General features: G+C 43.8%; 1 protein-coding gene across 4 annotated transcripts in view; it reads right to left on the reverse strand.

Moving 5' to 3' along the window:
- Positions 1–16,438, reverse strand: part of LOC119221940 (uncharacterized) — a 28,525-nt gene that overhangs the window by 9,099 nt on the left and 2,988 nt on the right. For 2 of the 4 annotated variants that reach the window (XM_037478155.2, XM_037478157.2), the window contains exons 5-15: positions 15,975–16,316; positions 15,646–15,808; positions 3,654–4,251; positions 2,249–2,408; positions 1,991–2,107; positions 1,780–1,881; positions 1,479–1,653; positions 751–1,366; positions 514–667; positions 332–421; positions 34–229 (exon numbers count right to left, since the gene is read on the reverse strand). In XM_037478155.2, the coding sequence (XP_037334052.2) occupies positions 34–229; positions 332–421; positions 514–667; positions 751–1,366; positions 1,479–1,653; positions 1,780–1,881; positions 1,991–2,107; positions 2,249–2,408; positions 3,654–4,251; positions 15,646–15,808; positions 15,975–16,316 (2,713 nt within the window). Of the gene's footprint in view, positions 1–33; positions 230–331; positions 422–513; positions 668–750; positions 1,367–1,478; positions 1,654–1,779; positions 1,882–1,990; positions 2,108–2,248; positions 2,409–3,653; positions 4,252–14,616; positions 15,809–15,974; positions 16,317–16,438 lie in introns of those variants that run through there. The other 2 variants (XM_062562686.1, XM_062562687.1) reach the window with 2 other exon arrangements.

Raw genomic sequence — 16,438 nt, forward strand, 5'->3', positions numbered from 1 at the left:
ATAATGCATACGATATTCAAATCTTAAACACACCTGGTCCGTCGAAAGGTTGTAGCATGGCTGGGATTGGTTCCTTTGCGCCGAGTGGGACGAGGTATATATCCTTGATGGAGCGGCTGCCATTGGCGACCACTCCATAACGTCCTCTGCTGCTGAAATAGGAAAACAGGGACACATAGGCCACCTCTTCCTCCTCTGTTGCAGGGTGAAAACGGATCACACATAACTCCTGATAAGAGAAAAACAAAAAAGAAGATATTAGATATGGTAGGAATTCATTAATATTGTACCAAATACATAAATGCATAAGTAAATACTATATATTGCTTGCCTTTGTAATAGAGCTCTTTAGTTTTGCAACATAGTCCCACACTGTTTGAGGCGGGATTCGTCCACCGATTTGTATGGTATCAGGTAGATCCTGCAGAAAAGTAAAAGAAAATGCTTACATTGTAGTCAATTCAAGGATAGATTGGTTTGATAGAATAAAAGTATCGGTGTACCGTATTTTACCATTTTAAGATTTTCAGCAGGTCCTGAAATCAGATATCCCTTGGTGACAAACTTGGCCACAGAGAGCATGTTTAGGAAGCCTTTCCATACAATGTCTTGCTTGGCCAAGAACTGACAAGTCTCCACATCAGCTGGTGATTCAGAGATCACGGTCCTGACGCACAAAACAAACAGCACGATGACAATCATATCCACACACACAATGTGTCCTACCTAAAGGAAACGTTCCTCGAATACCTTGAGGATGTGCCATAGAGTCTGGGATCCACAGAGGAAGAAGGCTTCATTAAGATAGACTTAGGTAACGGTTTCGTTAGCGGCGCAGAGGGGGCTGGTGCCGGGGGAGACGCGGAGGTGGCCTCTTTAAGAGGAGCATAATGGACCGATCGGGTTGCGTTACCGGGACCAGAAGGGCCACTGGACGGAGCAGAGAACCTGCCTGCCGCTGTGCGAGGGTCACGCCTTGTGATCGATACTGTGGAGACAGCGGGGATGACAACTGGGTCGTAGCCCGTCTTTCGTGTCGTACTTTTTGCAGTTTCTGGCGTTGGGGATGCGGGGGACTCCATGACAGGGGAAGCAGGAGAGTCTAAAGTAGGGGAGGCTGGAGATTCCATTATTGGGGAAGCAGGGGGTTCAACAATAGTTAATGCTGGAGCGTCTATGACCAGGCGGGTTGAAGGGTCAAATAGGGAGGATGTCGGCGAATCCATGTCCGGTGAGTCAGGCGGCTCCCGGAGAGGGGAGTCATCTCCTGCAGTCTTTCTCCAGGGGCGTTCACGTTTATCTCTTGTTTCAGATAACTTGGGTTTTTTCCTTACGGGTTCCTCTTCTTCCCCGACGAGCATTTGGCCTTTGAGGAAGAAAAAATAATCTATTAAAAAAGAAAACTGGGGACAGAGACAGTTGGCAACTGGATAATAATGTATATTGCACAGCAATTGTAAAAGATTGTTTTAACGCACCAGTACATATCTTGCATTTGAGGTCAAAGATGTGAGCTTTGTGCTCCGATGTCGTGTCCTTCAGCATACAGGTAAGAACATCTGGTTTAGCGCTTCCCTGGCTTGGCTGCACTGTCCTCGTCTTGAGCGTAGGAGCTGGAGCTGGCAGACATTTCTTTTGTTCCAGGAGAGCAACCTGCACAGACACAAATTCATAATAAACCCACAACGATAGCATAACACCCATGACCCTTCCATAAGAAATCCTTTCGTGAAGCAGGAAAGAGTCGTTAGGTTGAATGCAAACGAGACGAATACCCACCGTGCTTCTGTTGGGTCTAGCGGGATTCAAACTGGGCAAATCAACAGTCACCGCTTCAGGCTTCTGCTGCAAATTTGTCGCTTTGGTGGCAGAACCCTTGACCTAGATACACAATGCCAAAGGATAACAATCCCAAACACTGCTTCAACCCCGGAGTTCACGCATAATATCTGGTTTTGTCTTGGTAGTGTCTTGGAGAAATATCACGTACCTCCGTGGTGTCTTTTGCACTTGGCTCCGATGCTTTGGTGGCCTGCATGTCCTTCTGGCTCATCCTAGCCAGTCTAAAGGGACTGATCTCTCCGTGTACAACCCGAGACAGCAAACCCTGAACACAACCCAGAATTTGACGGCCAGTTTGCATAAAGCATGATTAAACTAGGAGATAACCTATGGAACATTTCTGCACTGTTGCGAGTAGCATCTCAATTTAAAGTACGGAAGGCTGCAGAAACTACTTGAAACAAACCTTGTTTCTTGGGTCTTTCAGGTTGAACATTATAGTTCTGTACTTGTTCATGTATTTGCTGTCTGTGTTGCGAAATATGTTGAACATCTCCATCTCAATGCTCGCAACGAGCTTTGAAACTTCACTCTCAGACAGCTCCAAATCGTCACAGTCACACAACCTTCACAAACAAAAAGGCAGTTAGTCAACTCATTTGTTTTCTGTCACTTCTCTAACAAATACAGATGCAATCATTACACTGTAATTATTATACAAGTGCAAAACGCAATTATTCATGATTTCAGGAACAAAAGTATCTTCTATGAAGGATTCACTTGAGCTTACTTGTAGATATATCAAATATCGGCCATTACCTTCTACCTTCGAAATGTGAAAACTTTGTGAAAATACTATTGAAAAATGGCAGGTCTGTATACTGGCCAGTTCAGATAATCTGTAATAATAAAAACTTGCTACTGAGGTTGATGTTGGGGTATTTACGGTGGATCCTACTCTGGAGATTTTGTATTGCATGTTCATGATTAAAGTGTAATGTTAATAAACAGTGGGCATAGAGCTGAGAGGAAAAAAATGACCTCTGGTGTGGCTTCCAAAATAGAAATACATTATGAGGCACACTACATTTGAGGAAGGTTTTGCTTATCACGTCACACATTTCTTATTTGTTTTACTTAATCACGTAGATTAGTTTGAACTGGTCGGTGTCACGGTTTGGGTCTGCTTCTTGTCTTATTTTGTAGTTTTTATGTCTCTTGTGATCCTGGGTAACTTCACTTCCTGCCTTGTCCTGTCTTCCCCTGTAATAGTCCGCCATGCCTGATCGTTTCCACCTGTGTTCAATCACCTGCACCTCCCTTGTGTATTTAAGCCCTGTGAGTCCCTTGTCTGGTGTGGCGTCATTACATGTCAACGTTCATGTGTCAAGTAAGTCAAGTCAAGTCTGTTTTGTGTTTTCCAGTCCAGGTCCCTGTTTTTGTCTGTTTTGTTTTCTCCTCCTTCCTCCCTTTTTTTGGTTGGAGCGATTTTGATTTTGAGTTTTGACAATTAAAGTCTTTTATTTTTCAACTCCGCATCTGAGTCCTCCCTCCTTGCCCTCGACCGCGTCCCCCCGTGACAGTCGGCTCAATATCAGAATTGGTCCTGCAAGATGAGGGCTGATTCTTTCATTTTTTCAGATAACATTTTTAAGCCATTTTCAACAACGGAGAGCAGATTATTGTTTCATCGCAGTGTGATCATATCTGTTAATTCATAAGTTAAAGTATTGGAAGTCACTATTTTGGCTTTCCGGCGCCATCGCTTTACGTACTCATAGCGCCATTTCGGTCTTTAAATCGGATCCATCTGGACTTTGCAGTGTGTGTGTGTGTAAATGAGAAGGCTTCCCGCAGAAGCCTGTTCTCACCTTTTAAGCAGGATGCCGGAGAGGGAGCGCTGGATGCTCTGTCTTATCTGGTTATTGGGCTGAGAGGGTCTGGAGGAGGGAGCACTGGGTGCGGGTGGCACCAGCAGGTTTCTGGTTTCGTTCACCAGCGCGGGGGCTGAAGGAGGCTTCTGGCCCGATGCGGATGATGATGCAGATGATGATGCCGGTGATGCGGATGATGATGCAGATGATGATGATGATGATGAAGCGGCTGGAGACGCGTGGCTGGACGGAGGCTGGGGTCCGGGCTGCTTCTTTGGTATGACGTACGTGGTCTTAGTGACCATGAGAGCGCCCGTTTCGTGATGCCTGGCAGCGGAGGTGGACGGGGATGGAGCAGCTGGAGATGGACCAGGTTTGGCTGCTTTGGGTGGTAGAGAGGGATCTGTCTCTGAAGACTGCAGTTCGGGCGCAGCGCTGTTGATCGCCTCCTTTGCTTGGGAGTCGCTCTGCGGGGGGTCTGACTCACATGGGGGCACGGAGGGTGCAGCTGCATCTATTGAGGGGTCCTCCGGAGGTTGTACGGGTGGAGTTACAGCATCACTGTCAGCCTCTTCCTCTTGGGCGTCCTTCACAGCTGTTAGGAAGAAAAGAACAGCAGGGCATTTGGTCAATATGAATTCACTAACTGTAATATATAATTTATGCAAGCAAAAGGGAGTTAGAGGTCAACCTGTGTGTTCTGGGAAAAACCTTTTTGCTAATGAAGTGAGGAAATTAGTTGTCGTTTTCACCTTATGTAAGCACAGGTTTTGTTTTACAGTAAGAAAAGATTATCTCAATTGAGATTAAAAAAATACAAGAAACTGGATTTTAACAAATTTAGACTGTTTATTAGGTGCACAATAAAGGATGGAGGATGTAATGTAAAAGAGTTTAAGTCATATTTTTGATTCATCTTGAATTTAGTTTGTATCAGAAATGTTGGGTAAGCTGTCCTTCATAATCTGGATTCATAAACAGCCAAAATATACAGAAAATGCGTATTTTTGCATAAATACTATTTACATAAATAAATTAGGAATGAGCTAATGCCTCATCACTCCTTGTATTAGAACTCTTCCACTACAACGAAAATATTGCTGTCCTTATCGGGTTGAATTTAGTTCTCTGGTCTATAAAACAGTAAAACTGGCATTAAGCACATACTGATATTAAGTTTTAATATACTTGCACTTTGACAAGTCAACATAACTTTTTAAGATATATACACTCACCGGCCACTTTATTAGGTACACCTGTCCAACTGCTCGTTAACACTTAATTTCTAAGCAGCCAATCACATGGCGGCAACTCAGTGCATTTAGGCATGTAGACATTGTCAAGACAATCTCCTGCAGTTCAAACCGAGCATCAGTATGGGGAAGAAAGGTGATTTGAGTGACTTTGAACGTGGCATGATTGTTGGTGCCAGAAGGGCTGGTCTGAGTATTTCAGAAACTGCTAATCTACTGGGATTTTCACGCACAACCATCTCTAGGGTTTACAGAGAATGGTCCGAAAAAGAAAAAACATCCAGTGAGCGGCAGTTCTGTTGGCGGAAATGCCTTGTTGATGCCAGAGGTCAGAGGAGAATGGCCAGACTGGTTCGAGCTGATAGAAGGGCAACAGTGACTCAAATAACCACCCGTTACAACCAAGGTGGGCATAAGAGCATCTCTGAACGCACAGTACGTCGAACTTTGAGGCAGATGGGCTACAGCAGCAGAAGACCACACCGGGTGCCACTCCTTTCAGCTAAGAACAGGAAACTGAGGCTACAATTTGCACAAGCTCATCGAAATTGGACAATAGAAGATTGGAAAAACGTTGCCTGGTCTGATGAGTCTCGATTTCTGCTGCGACATTCGGATGGTAGGGTCAGAATTTGGCGTCTACAACATGAAAGCATGGATCCATCCTGCCTTGTATCAACGGTTCAGGCTGGTGGTGGTGGTGTCATGGTGTGGGGAATATTTTCTTGGCACTCTTTGGGCCCCTTGGTACCAATTGAGCATCGTTGCAACGCCACAGCCTACCTGAGTATTGTTGCTGACCATGTCCATCCCTTTATGACCACAATGTACCCAACTTCTGATGGCTACTTTCAGCAGGATAATGCGCCATGTCATAAAGCTGGAATCATCTCAGACTGGTTTCTTGAACATGACAATGAGTTCGCTGTACTCAAATGGCCTCCACAATCACCAGATCTCAATCCAATAGAGCATCTTTGGGATGTGGTGGAACGGGAGATTCGCATCATGGATGTGCAGCCGACAAATCTGCGGCAACTGTGTGATGCCATCATGTCAATATGGACCAAACTCCCTGAGGAATGCTTCCAGCACCTTGTTGAATCTATGCCACGAAGAATTGAGGCAGTTCTGAAGGCAAAAGGGGGTCCAACCCGTTACTAGCATGGGGTACCTAATAAAGTGGTCGGTGAGTGTATGTTCCCTCCTCTTCTTTACTGGATAATTAAATTACCTCTCTGTAATATATAATGTTGAGGAAATGTGGCGTTTAAGATTACATACATTACATATAGAATTAAATTGTGTCTCTGTAATCAGAAGGATAATTGTCACAGACGCCATACAGAAAATATTGTACTTTGAAGAGAATGAAGAGACAGTGTGTTAAATCGTTGGAGCATTATATCTAGACATTCATTTACTTTGTGAATAACAAAAGTCTATGGTTTGGTTTATATTTGTTACTATAAAAACAAAACAAAACTTATCTTTTGTTATTAAGTGAACATGGTTTCCTGCTAAAAAAGTCCTTTTATCCAAATGTACCATTTGAGATGCGGATGAATGAGTTCTGCTTTGTTTTCGAATCGCTATAAGATGGACAACTTGATATTAGAATTAAATAATGCTCTTTAATGTGAGCTTAAAAAAGAAGACTTTTAATCTAGGCTCTTAAGAATCTTTTATGTCCCTTTTAATGATAAATCGCCATTAAATAGGATTTTTTAAATATGCCTAATATAAGAAATACAATTACCTAATAATAGGCTTTCAATCAATAATTGCGTACTGGATGGTTAATGGCTAAAATGCTTCCATTTCCCTGTTGCGAGGGACATTTGACGAAATGTAAAATCTTCCATTTGGAACGGTTTCAGAATGCAACATGTTCATGTGGTTTGGAGATATATATCTATATATATGATATATATATTCCTGAACTTTTAGCACAGCTCTCTGGCAGGACGTTAGAACATTCGTCTGCTCTGTAACGTCTCAACATTGTTGGCATTATGGGAATATTTCAGTGACATTTTGGAGGATATGGATGACCAGCGTTCAAAATGTGATTACTCAGGTAGACCCGGTGGGTTACGGAATGATGACGTCAGAGCAGAGAATCCACTTCACATTGACATATTTCTATTTGATCAACACCTTACTTTCAAACGTCTAATAAACATGTCACTTGTTTTTTGGTTATTTGCATACGAAAGAATGCAAATTTGTGAATTGTTATCTACTGTTTCAGGGAAGATAACACAGGTTTCAATAATATAAGATGCCTTCAACACTGCCTCTGTGTGACCTATATGAGTGAACAAGACCATCAGCGAGAAGATCACATGGCTGTTTCTATACAGTCGTTGTCTTGTCATCGGCGCCCCCGGGTTGATTTCTGTGGGAATGCAGCTTCACCCGGAACTCCTCCAGCTCAGATTCCAGTGGACTGACCCTAGATCGACCTGCAACCCCGCCGCCCTCCCGGGGGCCGGAGGGGGAGCCTTGTGTCCTCCTCCTCCTCCAGTGCCCATTAGGGGTTAACGCCAGGCGCCACAGCGCAGGAGGGACGACGGGAACGGGAGGACCAGAGAGAACCCGACTAAGAGAGAACCTGGTCTTAGCGGACGACATCAGACTGCACAATAAGTACAAACAAGAAGCTCTGGGATCGCAGCTGAGCAACCACTGTAAGCACTGCACGAGTTGTGTGGGATGGATTGGTCGCCTCACCCGCTACACGTCGAGGGGTTTGAGGATTTGTGGTCAGCGGGTGGACGGCTGCTTTTTTCAAAAAGCCAGCACGGAGAAGACGAACAGGGGAGAGAAGGCCTGAGCGAAAAATAGGCATCAGGCAAAGTGACACTATGTATCCTGCGCAGTGAGACAGTTAGAGAGTAATGCTGCTAACATTCAGAGCAGTGCAGGTGTGAGATGTAAAAGTTCAACGTTGAGCATCACTGAGATGCAGCGGGCAAGCCGACGTAGGAGCTCAGATGAGCATCACAGATCGACCCTTCTTAGGCGAGCACACGCTGAAGCGGGCATGCAGGAAGAAAAATGGCAACGTGGAAAAGAGAACCACGAAAAGCTTTGAAAAGAAAGTGTGCAATCCCGTTTTAGAAGATCCTCTGTGGTGCTTCACTTGCAAAGCGACAAATGTACTTGCAAAGCGACAAATGTGCAAGTCAGTCACTTTCTGTGTGGAAAAGAAAGAATGGGGAATCTTTATTTGTGCATGATCAGTTATTTTGTGTGTGTGTGTGTTTGTGGGTTGAAAGAGAGAGTCTGGTTTCGATGGTTGTGAATAAGGTAAAATCCTTCGGAATACACAGGTCTATTAAACTAAAGGGCAGAATAGTTCAATCAGGGGAACACTTTCTTAATTAACATTTAGATTAACTCACTGAGGAAAACAAAAGCCTTAATGTTAATTCATGCAGTCCTCAATGAATAATTTATTCCAGGTATTCTCAATTAAAAATATATTTCCTTTACCCTTCCTGCGTTTTTTTTCTTTCATTCCTATCTTCTCAGTCACTTCACTTTCTCAGGGGCCAATGTCACTGAGCACCTCCCCACCACATCTTCATATAGCTTTATGATTGACGAAGAGGCATCACATTTATTGGGTCTAACTGAAAAAAAGGATTACTACTGATACAAATATATTATCATCTCACCATTTGACTTTGTTTTCTTTAAAGTAGGATGTTTCTTGTGATGAGTGAAGGCGCTTTGCCGGGTTTCAGACCTCTACATCCCTGCATGCTGGTAAATCTGGGCTTGTCAACAGATACGTAGCGGCAACAAATTCAAAAGAATATAAACTTTTAAATGCCTCATTATCCGATTTACACATATTGGATTTGACCGACAGAAACATGCAAGCCGTTGTACTCTCTGGTCTATCTAACACCACATGTACACACTTCAAAGAAAGCAATAAGCAGCGTTGTGATAAACAGTGCAAACTGTAGTGTTATTCCAATGGGAAGAGTTTACATTGTTGGAAGTTATGACGAAGATGTGTGTCGTGCTGCAAAGTGCATGCTAATCAGCGAGCTAATCATCCAGCTGATTAGAGAAGCAAATATTTAGGGCCACTAAGGACTTCACAAACTGTACCAAATGGTGTTGCTATACGGTTTGTGGTGGCTGTTTTGTTGCTAAAAGAGTTCAGTGAGATTAATACTGGAAGTAGACACACCGGGGAGGTGAACTTCATTTGTTTGGAGCTACATCTTAGCTGCATGCCTAATGTTTGTGATTTGTTGCAGGGATGGAAACACAGCTGGAAAGACAGTCAGAGCACAATCACATGTCACATCTTACCACATTAAAAAAGTATGTTGTCCTTAAATAGTTAAGACGCTTACTAATTTACTATGTACAAATATTATTTAATGTTTGTTTTTGGTTATGAATAAAATGTGCAAATACCGTGTAAGGAACAGAGTAGTTCATGAGTATGGCCCCTCTAGTTTAGAACTGAAAACTGTGAGTGTACGGTTATTTCACATTTCATACACAGCAATATTAGTCCAGGACGACAATGCGAGAACATTTGTTGAAACTAAGTTTATATAAAGGACCAAAAGATGGCCACTTTTCTTAATGAATGACCAACGGTTCATCCCGAGGGGAACGGAAAACCCAACCTAACAGAAAAAAAGCAGAACTGTCGGAATTCATCATCCGAGAACCACGAATATGTTCAGCGAGTGGGATATTTGGGGATATTTACTATTTTATATTGTGGAAGAAAACATTGAAATGTGGGTAAAATGTGTGTTCACCACAGAACAAAAAACATTGAAAAAGAACTAAACAAAACGAGGAGGGAGCCGAAGAGGAGAAATAACTGGTGAGCAATCCACTGGCTCAGTGTTTAACAAACAGACATGGGAGAGAATCTCCCAACAAGAAGTGTCAAGACAACTTTTGTGTCCATTTTAAATGTGTGTTAACATTTGGCACATGAGACAGATTGAGTGGAAGCTATGATTCGTCCTGTCACCATATCAGTAGGACATTACTTTTATTACCTCGGGGACTATTGTCTGTCGGGATGAATGAGAGACATTTAAGCTCTCACTGTAATGGGGGTATGGAAGGGGTTTGTGTACAAGTGTGTGAAGATGCTGCACTAATATTTCGCAGTCAGTATGCCGTTACATACTTGGTTGGTGCTTTGAGTCACGCAAGGTTTTGAGGGGAAATTGAACCGTGTGTGAGGTGAAATGTTGAGTGTTTTTCTACTCTATCAGCACACATAACTCATCATACTTATAAATATGGAGCCTCGGGGAGATTGCAGCGGTTTCATCATACATCGGTCTTAAAGTCTCTATTACAACACTCAAACTTTGGACTTTGGAAATAAGAACGTCAGAGAAAATTTAATAAAAGAAGGTTGAGTAATCTGTAGTATTCTACATCTCTGTTAATAAGTAACGAGCATTTATGAACCCAGCAGTGGCATTTTCTCCCTGAGACTGAGCTTTGTCTGGTTTTCGTTGGTTGCACATCACTCCTTCGGCCAGCAGAGGGTGCTCGTGTTTCACAATTAAACGCTGAGATGTCGAAAAGCTTAGACCTTCGTATATATGCAGAAGAAGTTAAAGCTTTGGGGGCGCATTGGAGAAAGACAGCAGCGAAGGGGTATAAAAGAGGAAGGGAAAATGGAAGTACATGTTGGCTAAAAAAAAAAAGAAATTGGCGGCATCTCTCGTGAGAGAAGATTCAGATTCTAACTCGGCTTCTTTCTCAACACTCCACATAAAGCATATTTGTGTGCACCGGTCGTTAGAGAAATAAGCGTTTAAGCTGTAGAACCCAAAACCAAACGCCAGCAGTCACAAAGCTTCCACCCGCCTGCTGCCACGATCGAATCAACTCAACTACTGAAGGGAAGGATTTGTGTCACTACCACGCAAAACTCAAAATGGAATATTAAAGGGTTTGGTAACACCTCATTTTAACGCATCACAGTGAGAAAATGAATGCAAATGTTCTCCCAGTGGACCATAACAGCATCACATGATCGGATTAGTGAGTAAAATCCGGCTCAGTGAGATCTTTGCTCACACCTTGTCCAGCGGCTTTGTCTGATTCGACCAAACAACGTGCGAACGCACCGACGCAGTTTAGTTCTGGGAATATGGGACGAACTTAAATTCAACGGACCCGGTTTGAATCATTCCATGACGAGAGGACTGGAGACTTCGTCGCTTCACCGGACTTCAAGCATGTGGAGATTTCTCAAGTTTTCTCGCAATAACCTACACGATTCCCGCCAAATGCCAAAAGATTTGGCTTTTTTGCAAAAGGTCAAAACTGAGAACTTGGTTATAATGGTTCAACCTTTAAAAAGATCACATGGGTGTGAGTTACCTCTGTTGAGATTTTTTAAGCCAATGATAAAAAAAATTATAGAAATATCTACAATATAAAATAGAGCATGTTGCGCAACAAGCAGAATAAATGACAACGTGTTGAAGAACAGATTCTCTTTGCTGGAGCGAATAAAAGGTACTGTTGCCCCCCTCCCCCAGTGAACATGTCCCCTTTTTCTGCTAATCAAGAACACAACGTACCCGACCACAAATGCCAGGTGACTTTGTGTTAGTAGAGCCTAAGGATACTAAGTTTGTATCCTTCAAAGAAGATGAACTTTAACCGTAAGATGTGTATATTTTTTTAAAGGTGTTTTAAAGGAATTCTCTGAAACCAGTCGGGTTCTCAATACATATTAAATAATAGGAACCAATTAAACTGCTGTTTAGCTGTTTTTTGATGAAATACAAAAGGACATGAAGTCCCCAAGTTGTTTTGTAATTCATCATTTGTAACTCATATCCCATTACGAACTTGCTACAATACTATATATGATAACCAAATGGACCTCTTGACCAGTGTATTGCCATGACAACGTTGAATGGAGAAGTTGCACTCTGATCTGTAGTCTCCCACTAGTAGTGAAACCTAAAAAAACTCAAGGGGGAAAACGGAGAAAGGTCGTCACTGAAGGCAAAGACTGAGGGAGTGTTCTGCTTATTGATCCATGAGTCCGGTGGTAAAAAAAACATCTTTAACCGAGCAGAAACACTTTGCATCATTTTGTTGGAGGTCTCTTTAAAAAATAAAAAAGATGTGGTTATTGGTGGCATCACTAGGTTTATATATAAATGCAGTGTATATTGATGGAAAATAAATTAACATTGTGGACTTATCAGGAATTTTAGTCCAAAATATGTTTAAACTCCAAATACACCTTATTTTTCTCTTTGAACAGCCTCCCCCCCTAATTGGGTTGTTGGAAAACTATTGTGCACCTTTGCAGAGGTAGTTCCCAAGCCGTGGGTGGAGATAGGTGCGTGTGGGTGAGGGGAGGAAGGGGGGAGGAGGGGGAGGGGGGTGCATTCTACTGTGCCTTATTTGAAGGTGTGTTGATTGGTCGGAACTCCAGAAAACCAGATGTAGGTCAGCAAGCACTGAAAAGGGGGGAGTCCCTTTGAGCTCCGACCAGCGCTACAGTGAGGCCCCCTGCCTTGAGGTCCAGCAGGAGCTACATCCTCTCCTTTCATCTCCAACAGTTGTAAAGTTCATGGCCGCACTTTTCCCCGAGATCCACGGCGTCATTTGATGAGGAGACGAAACAGCGGCCAAGACTGCGGCTTTGCATCTCCTGACCTCAACCCCCCCCCTCCTCCCTCGGTGATGCCCTGCAGACTGCTGAGGGCGAGCAACTGGGTCAGGACCGTCTCCAGAAATGTGGCAGTGACCCCAGATTCAGAGGCTCATTGGCTGAGCGAGGCGTCAGCAGGTCATCCGCCAGACGGGAACCCTTTGGAAATGGATTTGTCCTTGAAGCAAATCTTGAATTTGACCCGCCGTTATTTATTTTATTTTACAATGGTGTTTTTTCAAAGATTCTCAACTGCTCATTAATATCAAATGCATTCAGTTCATCGGCACTACAGAAAGCAGAAACCCTGCATGAGTTTCAACCGATATCAGAGAAAGGGAACCAATAATCATTATTTGGAGTAGTATTACTGGCCAATATGATTCGTCAAGGGATTCTTTCTTTTTGTCGGTACTATTGTAGTAAAAATGTTACAAATGGAAAAGCGTATTATGAATCTGAGGTTGATGGGGGGCAGATTTATAATTGAACCCTACGGTTTGAACACCGTGTAATAAGCTGCTAAAAGTAAGAAATCAGAGCTTGTTTGGAGACGATGTTCTTAGTTGAGTTGTTAGTGAGATCAATGCTCTTCATAAAACTGAACAAAATCAGATGAAATGGTGCAGGTTCACCACAAAGGGTCCTTCAGGCGGACGGACTCAGATGCAGCTGAAGAACGAGGCCGGGCCGCTGCTGCTGGAGACCCAGGCCGCACGGGGTGGGGGGGGGGCGCGCTCTGGTGAGGGTGGGGGGGGGGGGGGGGGGGCAGCCCCAGGAGAACCAGCACAGAGTGGAGCAGACTGTCTGACCGTTGTTGCAGGTTGTAAAATTGGAGGCTTTTTAAAAAGGGGAACTCTGGCGCTCAGAAGCAAAACCACTGTCCACCCCAAGGACCTCCACAATCCAAAAAGCTCCTTAAAGTAGTATTTACTCATGAGGCAGAGATGGGTTATGTGCATCACGTTGCCATACTGACTTTTTTGGTTCAGTGAACAAGTATTATGCCATTCCATCGGGGTTTGTTTAATATATATATATATATGTTCCCACCAAATTGTGTTTGGTCGCTGTTGAAGTGGTTTTATATGTATTTATTTTTGTATGTGTATAAAAAGGCATTAAACTCAACCCAAATCCCCAGGTAGCCAGCTCATATTTGGCCAATAGAGGCGTTTCTAGCTCACAGTAGGCCTACTCTCTTCTGTATGAACTTGTTAATGTGTTATTGCTGTGGTTCAAATGTGAAATTTCATGTAAGCAGTGCAAGGATTGGGGAAAAGGGGAAAAAAATGTGTATTTGTATGAATCTAGAGAGGTAGAGGTTCAGAATCAGGAGCACGGTATTTGTACTGTTACCATCTACTTATTAGCGGTCTTCTTTTGCAGGACGCTGAAGTCTTTGGTCCCTTGGAAGGAGAGCAGCACTTTTCGGTCCGGTGACCGGCTGACCCTTCCGCATGTTCCTCACGGACACATGACAGGTGGAACCAGATTCCCGCTCTGCACCTCTGCAGCAGCCAGGAGTCAACTCCTCCTCCACACCGGCTACTCCGCCCCAACTCATTGAGAATCCTATCAGAGACAAAGCTGCTGCAGCGCTGCTCGTGGAGGAGGCGCTGTTAAGTGGTTGTATGCTGTCAAAGTCTTCCCTGATGGAACATGTCGCAAGGATGTTATCAAATGTTCTGTTGCGTGAAAGTGTGTTTGAAGGATTAATCGCGGCAATTAGTTCATGTGACTTTTATGCAACTGCTAACTAATAATTTTTTTTTTTTAAATGTACTCTGATAGTCAACTAATAGACATTTTCGTTTGTGCAAACCATCATCTGGTGCATGAACTTTGCGAAAAGACATGAGGCGTGGAAAGGTGATGAGGAAAGTGGGTTTATGTGCGGCCATAAACCCGAAGCCAGATATGCAGTGGGCACTTCCACTGATCCACAAATAGAGAAACACCATCTAAAAGTGTTTTTTAACAACAATAAAAAAGAAGCATATCACATGGCCACCTGTGATGGGATTAAGGATGTCAAACTTTTGAGTATCTGATTTCTAAGTCTTTAAGAGGAGACCAAAAATAGATATAATGGGCAACATGCAGTTCAATATTTCAAATGATGAGCACTACATGTTGGCTCTTATGCGAAGTTCACACAACACAACTTAAGCCTTTTCCACAGGCGAGCGCCCAGATCAGAGGTAAACTCAGGTGTGTGAGTGTGTGTATGTGTTGCATTTGCAACATGCCCCAAGGTTGTTGTTGTTGCTGTTGTTGCAGCCTGAGGAACATTAAGATCTAGTAGAGACGTGTGGAAACGTCCACATCAACGAGCACGACTACAGGTTTGGTATCACGCAATTCACCAGGCGACTCCTTGTGTGTGTGTGTGTGTGTTTTTGTGACCAACAGCAGTTTGGAGACCAAACATTCAGAGATTCCTCCATTTCGCCCGGTGAAAGAGCTGGACTCAGTGTCGCCGGTCATGTGACGTCAACACCACGACTTCAAGACAAGACTAAGTACAGTGAGTGTACTGCATGTGTGGTGCGAAGGTCGGTGTAAGCTGAACATGTGGAAACGCACGGCTCTTCGTAGGAGACCTTTTGAGTTTGCAAAGTCAGACTAGAACATCGGAGCAGTGTTGCACCACCTGCCCGCCCAGCACCACCCAACACACAGCCGCTCCGTTTGACATTCTCCAGTCAGACCGGTTACGAGACGAGGTTAAAAGGAGTTTGAGTTTTGTTTCAAGACTGTATTTGACCTCACATTTTGAGTATTCGACATAAACAAAAAGGAACTATAAAAGTAAAATACTTACCCACTGCCACTTATCAGTCATCCCAGAGTGACTAGGAGTCCAAGTGTGCGTGCGTGTGTGCGTTTGTGTGCTTGGGTGTGATTGTGTTACATAATGATTTGATTCGGAACAATTCCTAGAAGAAGGAGAACCTGTGAGGCCCAGAGAGGCCCTTGTGCGTGGTGTGTGTGAACTGCCGTGTGATCTGAATGTGTGTGAGTAGCGAATGGTACATACACGCTGTGTTTAACTTAGATGACGGTATGGCAGTGGCCTGTACTTCTGTGAGACTGGGGTCGCAGGCTAAGGGAGATGCAGCCTCCTCATGCCCATCATCTTCCTTCATTGCCTCCTCAGCTCTTCCTGCTAATCTCTTTGACATCCTATCCGACCTCTGACCCTGTAATGAAAATAAAAAAGCAGGTTAAAAACGAATTTCCCCTCATAGTATGAAATGGATTTTAACGCTCTGGTTCCCGTTTAAATCACAAGCAAAATGTAGAAAAATATTGCCTATACACTCTAAATGTTGTCGAGTTCTCAGGATCCATGATGGAATTGCTTACCTTGGCGGCGGGTCTGGCGGTGACAGGTTTTTTCGGTGGCCGTCGTCTGAACTTCGTCACCTTTGGACCGGAGAGAGTCTTCATAGTGACGGCAGCGTGTTGCAGGATGCACTCAGTGCCACAGTAGACAGAGTCCTGCAGAGCTTGTCTGGAGCACAGGGGTCCAATGCACACAGGAAGCAAGTTCTCGGTCTCCATCTCAGGTTCCGTAACAGGTTCTGGTTCCGGAACAGATTCTGGTTCTGGCTCAGGTTCCGGTTGCGGCTCAGGCTCCGGCTCAGGTTCCGGGTCCAGCCTCGTCATCGCAGGCTCCTCCTCCTCCTCTAACACTATAACAGTCTCCTGAAAACATAGTCTCATCTTACACCCTGACAGCATTGTGTTGCAAAGGTCAAGCAATGGCGGAGTATTCAAATAGAACATTGTGATATCATATTTGTTGTCGGAATTCAACCGTAAAAGTC

Source organism: Pungitius pungitius, chromosome 1 (genome assembly GCF_949316345.1).
Source record: "Pungitius pungitius chromosome 1, fPunPun2.1, whole genome shotgun sequence".
In the NCBI taxonomy this organism is placed as follows: domain Eukaryota; kingdom Metazoa; phylum Chordata; class Actinopteri; order Perciformes; family Gasterosteidae; genus Pungitius; species Pungitius pungitius.